The sequence below is a fragment of the Oncorhynchus clarkii genome, chromosome 29 (assembly GCF_045791955.1).
Source record: "Oncorhynchus clarkii lewisi isolate Uvic-CL-2024 chromosome 29, UVic_Ocla_1.0, whole genome shotgun sequence".
NCBI classification, from domain to species: domain Eukaryota; kingdom Metazoa; phylum Chordata; class Actinopteri; order Salmoniformes; family Salmonidae; genus Oncorhynchus; species Oncorhynchus clarkii.
Window position 1 is genome coordinate 27,018,044 of NC_092175.1, and position 8,413 is coordinate 27,026,456.

Consider the following 8,413-nt stretch of genomic DNA (forward strand, 5'->3'; position numbering starts at 1 on the left):
GTGATTCTCTCGTTAACACAGGTGTGAGTGTTGACGAGGACAAGGCTAGAGATCACTGTGTCATGTTGATTGAGTTCGAATAACAGACTGAAAGCATCAAAAGGAGGGTGGTGCTTGGAATTATTGTTCTTCCTCTGTCAAACATGGTTACCTGCAAGGAAACACGTGCTGTCACCATTGCTTTGCACAAAAAGGGCTTCACAGGCAAGGATATTGCTGCCAGTAAGATTGCACCTAAATCAACCATTTATCGGATCATCAAGAACTTCAAGGAGAGCTGTTCAATTGTTGTGAAGAAGGCTTCAGGGCGACCAAGAAAGTCCAGCAAGCGCCAGGACCGTCTCCTAACATTGATTCAGCTGCGGGATCGGGGCACCACCAGAACAGAGCTTGCTCAGGAATGGCAGCAGGTAGGTGTGAGTGCATCTGCATGCACATTGAGGCAAAGACTTTTGGAGGATGGCCTGGTGTCAAGAAGGGCGGCAAAGAAGCCACTTCTCTCCAGGAAAAACATCAGGGACAGACTGATATTCTGCAAAAGGTACAGGGATTGGACTGCTGAGGACTGGGGTAAAGTCATTTTCTCTGATGAATCCCCTTTCTCCGATTGTTTGGGGCATCTGGAAAAAAGCTTGTCCGGAGAAGACAAGGTGAGCGCTACCATCAGTCCTGTGTCCTGCCAACAGTAAAGCATCCTGAGACCATTCATGTGTGGGGTTGCTTCTCAGCCAAGGGAGTGGGCTCGCTCACAATTGTGCCTAAGAACACAGCCATGAATAAAGAATGGTGCCAACACATCCTCCGAGAGAAACTTCTCCCAACCATCCAGGAACAGTTTGGTGATGAACAATGCCTTTTCCAGCATGATGGAGCACCTTGCCATAAGGCAAAAGTGATAATTAAGTGGCTTGGGGAACAAAACATTGATATTTTGGGTCCATGGCCAGGAAACTCCCCAGACCTTAAACCCATTGAGAACTTGTGGTCAATCCCCAAGAGGCGGGTGGACAAACAAAACCCCACAAATTCTGACAAACTATATGCATTGATTATGCATCAGTCAGGATATGGCCCAGAAGTTAATTGACAGCATGCCAGGGTGGATTGTAAAGGTCTTGAAAAAGAAGGTTTAACACTGCAAATATCGACTCTTTACATCAACTTCATGTAATTGTCAATAAAAGCCTTTGACACTTATGAAATGCTTGTAATTATACTTCAGTATTCCATAGTAACATCTGAAAGCAGCAAACTTTGTGGAAATTAATATTTGTGTCATTGTGAAAACTTTTGGCCACAACTGTACATGTACGCTACAGTCACAAGACACAGGCCTCCTTATTGTCCCTAGAATTTCTAAGCAAACAGCTGGAGGCAGGGCTTTCTCCTATAGAGCTAAATTTTTATGGAATGGTCTGCCTATCCATGTGAGAGACGCAGACTCGGTCTCAACCTTTAAGTCTTTTTTGAAGACTCATCTCTTCAGTAGGTCCTATGACTGAGTGTAGTCTGGCCCAGGAGTGTGAAGTTGAACGGAAAGGCACTGGAGCAACGAACCGCCCTTGCTGTCTCTGCCTGGCCGGTTCCCCTCTCTCCACTGGGATTCTCTGCCTCAAACCCTATTACAGGGGCTGAGTCACTGGCTTACTTGTGCTCTTCCATGCCATCCCTAGGAGGGGTGCGTCACTTGAGTGGGTTGAGTCACTGGCGTGATCTTCCTATCCGGGTTGGCGCACCCTCATGGGGGAGATCTTCGTGGGCTATACTTGGCCTTGTCTCAGGATGGTAACTTGATGGTTGGAGATATCCCTCTAGTGGTGTGGGGGCTGTGCTTTGGCAAAGTGGGTGGGGTTATATCCTGCCTTTTTGTCCCTGTCCAGGGGATTGTCGGACGGGGCCACAGTGTCTCCCGACCCCTTCTGTCTCAGCCTCCAGTATTTTTGCTGCAATAGTTAATGTGTCGGGGGCTAGGGTCAGTCTGTTATATCTGGAGTATTTCTCCTGTCTTATCCAGTGTCGTGTGAATTTAAGTATCTTTCTTTCTTTCTTTCTTACACATCCAGTTCTTTCTCCATTTGTAACTCACCCACCAAAAATCACAATATGCTGTTTTACATGTGTTATTTGTGCTGGTCTAATTCCTAAAATGGAAAAGCAGAAGAATCTGTGTGCTCTTCGATAGCAATTAATAGTTCATATGGTGCTCTTCAATGTCCCAGGTTTGTGGCATTGATTAATACATTGAAATCTGGCCATGGAGCCCCTTCCAGTACCCCCCTGGGGGTCCACGGACCCCACATTGGGAACCCCTGCTCTAGTCTACACATCAGTACTTCATCCACAGCCTACAGATATGGAGAAATGCTCTTTCAACTGACTGCATAAATCTCGCTCTATGCTTATTTCACTGTTTTGCATGATTCATTTTAGGCCTAACTACTTCACACAGTAGTAGTCATTGTCTTATCAGGCAAAAAATACACACTTCAAGCGACTTCTGTCAATATGTTTGTACAGTTCATCAACACATTTTTATTTCCCCAACTCCATGTATGACCTGGGAATAATTCATCGAGCACAAAAATTATACATTATATATCCATTTGTCGCCATCTGGTGTCCACAACCTAGACAATGAGGCCACAGAAAGAACCATACGCAGTTGTATTGGGTTCTACTGTGAATGAATAAATTACATTTTATTTCCGTGTCAAATCGCCAGTTGGCAACCCACCCCTTACGTGTTTAATTGACACATAAACAAACGTTACAATAATTCACTGTGATAATTCAGTGATAATTATCCCGTTCTGTTCAGTGCGCAGCACATAAAAAGTGAAAAGTAAATCAATACATAATAGTAAATAAGGTTATCCAAGCAATTATATCCCAAAGCAGTTGAAAATTATGATTTCCCATTACTTCAGGTTGTATGACACACATACACGATACAGTAGCAGGCCTACGGAAAGGCCCTGAGTGTGGACAATGAGTAACGTTAATAGCAGTAGTTGGTGTAGGTGGAAAAAGTGTAGCACAGCCTGCTTTAAATGTAATGTTTTTAAGGCTTTACACGTAGTATGATTGATTTAAACATCCCTAGAAGTTAACATTAAAATGGTTAAATCCATTGGATTTGAGCTGAATCATCCATTGGAAGTGAATGGGATTTGCGCATAAATTCCCATTACAAGCGTTCAATTTCAAATCGATTGATTAGCCTAGCCTAAATTTGGACAAAATAAAGTATTAATGAAATAGCTTATTACAGGGACAGAATGTGTTATATACAGAATGCGTTATCCTGTATAGCCTATCTATGGCTTACTTACTTTCTCGTGTTCTTATTTCTATCTCGTGTGTTTTTGTTCTAATTGACTTGTTTATTTATATTTTATAGTAACGTTAGTACTGAATTGCTGGGAAAGAGCAAGCAAGAAAGGCATTTCACTGTAGGCTACGAGTACACGTGACAAAAAACGTGAAAATATATTATATGATTAACAAACCAATACAAAAGTAAATGGGGGAACACAAGTATATACAAAGGACAATTGGGCTAGGGGGTACAATATCACATTACACAAGGACTTTAAGGGACATACACACATTTGTAATTCTAACAGCTTTTTTGTTGGTAGAGTATTTAATTGTCTTAAAATATAGTTCAATTTATTTTTGTAAGGTAAGAAAATGTGGTGTTTTAGCTAGGATTGCTATGATGAGAGGCTAGCCTGGCTACGTCACTCATGTTCGGTGATCCATGATAAATAGGAACCCCTCCCCTCCGAATGAAAGCAGTGAGCGAACGACACAGAACCATAACAGAGAAACGGATGAAAAATACAACCTTTCTACAGGAACAAAATCGTCTCGAATCTCCAACGGTAGGTTATTTTACGATATTCACATTAGTTGTAAAGGGGTATCAGGTGGCCATACAGCCCGGGCTGTTCTGCGTGAGAGTGCTAGAGCGCCATTTTATTGAATAAGACCATTACATTTATGCGAATAACGGGTCCGGTTCTGAAAAATAGAACTGCGCATATAGCCCAATTTGCCATCACGTCTAGTTATATGTAGCCTATGTCATATTTTATTTTTCATAAAACATCCAAGCTGCCCCTGGATATGTATTGTCTTTTATTCCACCGTGGTAGCCTATTTTCTTTATTATGTTTAGTTTACTGATTGGCCTAAATAAAAGCTACAAAATATAGGACTAACTGCTGGAATTTTCTGGAATTCTATACAGCGTATTGAACATTCAGGGACAATCTTATCCCTAATAATATTATGTTACATGTATTTTCTGTTAGGCTACTTTTAAGAATAATCTTCCAGAACATAATATGGTAGGCGTTGGCTTATACTTGATATCCAGAAAACGAATTAAGCAAATAAATTCTACAGTCCGTGACAGGAGTGTCAGTGACATGAGAGGGTTAGCTCAGATTTAAGTAAACAGGAATAATTAGATGAGGCTTCAGAAAAACGATTGGACCAAGTCCAAGTACTTACTGTTAATGACATCACCATATTTTTCCCCCAGGGCAGTCATCATGGGAAAGCTGTGTGAGCTGGCCCTGGTGTCTCTTGTCCTCCTGGTTCTGCTTCATACTGACTCTACATGGGCCAAGAGAAGTGGCAGCAGCAGCAAAAAGACATCATCCAGCAACAGGGGCTCAGAAAAAAATCCGTCGAAAACATCAAACACACAGACGGGAAGCTACCCTAGACAACCCCAAAGCCCCAATAGGAACCCCAACCCGTACCCAGCAGGAGGTAGTTATCCAGGGAGAGGTACCAATCAGAATCAGAACCCAGCCGGTGGATACCCTGCAGCAGGTGGAAACCCCAACCAGCAGTATCCAGGCCGGGGAACCAACCAAGGAGGATATCCTAACCAAAACCCTGCTGCTGGTGGCTATCCTGCTGCAGGTGGCTACCCCAACCAGCAGTATCCAGGCAGAGCCAATCCTGGGGGATATCCAAACCAGAATCCTGCAGCTGGAGGTTACCCAGCCGCTGGTGGCTATCCTGCAGCAGGTGGTTATCCCAACCAGCAGTATCCAGGCAGAGCCAATCCTGGGGGATATCCAAACCAGAACCCTGCAGCTGGAGGTTACCCAGCCGCTGGTGGCTATCCTGCAGCAGGTGGCTATCCCAACCAGCAGTATCCAGGCCGGGCAAATCCTGGGGGATATCCTAACCAGAACCCAGCAGCTGGAGGTTACCCCGCCGTGGGTGGTTATCCTGCAGCAGGAGGCTACCCCAATCAGAACCCAGGGAGAGGAGGAGTCAATCCGGGATACCCAGCCGGAGGTTACCCTGCTGGAGGTTACCCAGTAAGAGGGGGAAATACTGGCTGGGGGCAAGCAGGGGGCCACCCTGGTGGAGGGATGGGAGGAGGTTACCAACCCAACTGGAACCCAAACAATAAGATCCTCAGTCCCCGCTATGGTGGAGGCTATGGTTATGGAGGTGGGCACGGAGGTATGGGAGGTGGCTCTCCCTTCTCACGTTCAGTTCAGGGAATGGGGCAGTACCCCTCTACTCAGTCCAAGGGGTTTGCTAAGAAGGCTTTTATGGCTGCAGGGGTTGGGGCCGTGGCAGGGATGGCGATTGGCTATGGCCTTGGGCGTTTCCCTCGTCCAAACGTCAACTTCCGCAACCCTCAGGAAGAGCAGTCCTACAACAACTACATGTACAAAAAATACGGCGAACGCTCCACAGACGAAAACGACTATGGCCGGGACTACACCTACAAAGTACCTCCACGGGCAGAGTCCTACGACAGCTTCATGGATACCTGCATGAAGAGGAATGACCTTCTGCAGGACCAGGGCAGAGACTCCCAGGCCACACCTAACAACCAGAAGAACAACCCTCAGGGAGCCAACAGCCAGAGCATGCCCATCACTCCTGAGGTGGGGAACAGCAGTCCAGCTAGCAACCAGGAGGGGACAGACAAAGTGAAGCCTCTCACCCCTGCCCCTGGCGAGATAGCTGGAGAGGGTAAGGAAGAGGCTGATGGCCCCACAGTGAGCATTGAAGAGATTGGTTACCCTGCATTGGTGGAGCAGCTGAAGAACCGGAAGTGTGTGGAGCTGTACATAAACCACTCAGAGCGCTTCCTAGAGAAGCAGACAGCCGAACGCAGCAGCGGCAACAACAACAACAACAACAAAAATCTGAACAGTCGCAGCAACCCCCTCGGTCAGGGGCTGCTACAGCTGATAACCAGTCTCCTCATGGTCCTGAGCAGCACTCTTCTACTACACTGAGACATATAGTAGGTGTGTCACAGTCGTCTGGAATAGCTTAATTTCATAGTCCCCCTTTCTCATCATGCCACTGATATCTTGTACGGATAGGTTAATTAAGTAAGGTGGAGATATAACCAGTACTTTCACTTATCAGTGGTCATGATGGTAAGGAAGCAAGTGGAAAATAACTTCCAGGGACACGGGTGCACGATAAGGTCCATTTCCTCCACATTTTATGGTGCCATTTGAGCTTCAACATAGTTTTACTGTTTGTCTATTGGCCCATCTCATTTGTGTCTCTAACATTTGCACTGATCTGTCAATTTGGATCTTCGCTGTAGTACTTCTAGACTTCGTTTCTATTGCAAATTTTTTTTCATTGCATTTTTTTTCAGAGCAGTTTCTGGTAGAATACTCTGTTGATCACTGTATTTTGTTCTGCAAAACACTAATTTGTTCAGGTCATGGCAAATGCATGATGCTTTAATATTGTATCTCTGCATCTATTACGATATCTCTGTATAAAACACTAACACACAAACACTACAAGTACATATAGTATAAAGCTTACTATTGACTATTGACTCTGGATATTTATCAGGTTGTAGGCACTAACCAATTTAAATTTTAGCCAATTGTAAACTCTTATGTGTTATTATGTGATGAGGCAACTATCATCTGACTCTGGGTATTCAGTGTCTTTTTGCCAGTGTGGTTTATGAAGTACATAAAGCATTGTCGCCTGTATGCCAGATATTGGCTTGAAATCAATTTGCTCAGAATATTTTTTTGGTGAACTAAACAGTACATTATACTCTACTGTGATATTTATATTTGTACTGTAAATAGTCCATCTTATGTGGTCTTCAGCAATTGGTTTTAAAAGTTGCCTGTTCCTATTTTTCTTTAGTTCTCTCTTGTCCCATACCTCTCTACCTCCCCATCTAGTCTCCCTCTCCATTTCCTCCTGTCCCCTGGTTATCAGAAGTGCACTTATTTATCTTGCCGAATGGATATAAACGACTCTTCTTTTCCTTTTTTCCCAAGCATGTATTTAGTGATGAACATAAAACACACACTGGTTTAATGTGTTTTGGAAATTTAAAATAACCCCTTTGCCATGCTAGAACTAAATGGTGAATATTACTTGGCATTTAAATATCCCAAAAGTCTTCTTCCATTTTCAAGGTACAGGATGAATAAAAACAGAATATATCACATGATCAGCCATTCTCTCTTAGAAAACACGAGGGCAGTTACAGTGACAATCTCACAGAGCACATTGAAGCTTTTAGAGACACATCTGTTGCTAGGAGTCTAATTGCCTCAAGGGAAATTGTTACAGAACAGTCACTACAGTGTGAGAAAATCGAACAGACAGGGTTTCTGCCTGCAAGTTGGCAGCATTACAATTCCCGTTACTGTCTATTAAATGATCCTTAAGCTATCTTTACATCAGAACACAAAGATCTCAACTCATCTCATACACAAAAACATGTATTTTTTTGTGAACTAAGACCCTATTATTAAATCAAAACCAGTTTTTGTGTTTCTGGGATACTTTAAAAATAAAATCATGTTTTCTCTTCGCAGAAGCCTTGTACACAAGGCTTATATTTGAAAGTACTATGTTGTGAGTTTTTCTTACATTATTTTATTATTTCTTTGAATCCAAATGTAGAGGGGAAACACTTTTTATTTCATATTTACTGCTCCCCTTTACTTATCGATGTTGTCTCTATATGGTCCTGAACTTAACTACTGTCACATGCATCATAATGAACGTAATAAAGCAACACACACTGTCACGATCATCGTATGGAATGGACCAAGGTGCAGCGTGGTGAGTGTACATTTTTCTTTATTTTGCAAATGTCGCCAACAAAACAATAATACAACAAAAAACGACTGTGAAATTCCGTAAGGCTTTACATGCACAAACGAAGACAACTACCCACAACCACCAAAAGGAAAAAAGGCTGCCTAAGTATTATTACCAATCAGAGACAACGATAGACATTTGTCCCTGATTGAGAACCATACCCGGCCAAAACATAGAAACAAACAACATAGAATGCCCACCCTAAATCACACTCTGACCTAACCAAATAGAGAAATAAAACGGCTCTCTAAGGTCAGGGCGT

At 43.3% G+C, this 8,413-nt stretch overlaps 1 protein-coding gene across 2 annotated transcripts; it reads left to right on the top strand.

The window, feature by feature from the left end:
* The first annotated feature begins 3,745 nt into the window (after positions 1–3,745).
* LOC139387887 (calcium-binding protein P-like) lies at positions 3,746–7,895 on the top strand. Of its 2 annotated transcripts, none has more exons than XM_071134217.1 (2): positions 3,746–3,887; positions 4,553–7,895. In XM_071134217.1, the coding sequence occupies exon 2, from the start codon at positions 4,563–4,565 to the stop codon at positions 6,285–6,287; it is 1,725 nt and encodes a 574-aa protein (XP_070990318.1). In that variant the 5' UTR covers positions 3,746–3,887; positions 4,553–4,562; the 3' UTR covers positions 6,288–7,895. The 2 variants fall into 2 exon arrangements, with proteins under 2 accessions (XP_070990318.1, XP_070990319.1); XM_071134218.1 differs by having other exon boundaries at positions 3,779–3,887; positions 4,558–7,895.
* Positions 7,896–8,413: the final 518 nt, after the last annotated feature.

What these genes read in the sequence shown, in the direction of transcription:
- LOC139387887 (XM_071134217.1), top strand. Translation starts at nt 4,563, where the DNA reads ATGGGAAAGCTGTGTGAGCTGGCCCTGGTGTCTCTTGTCCTCCTGGTT.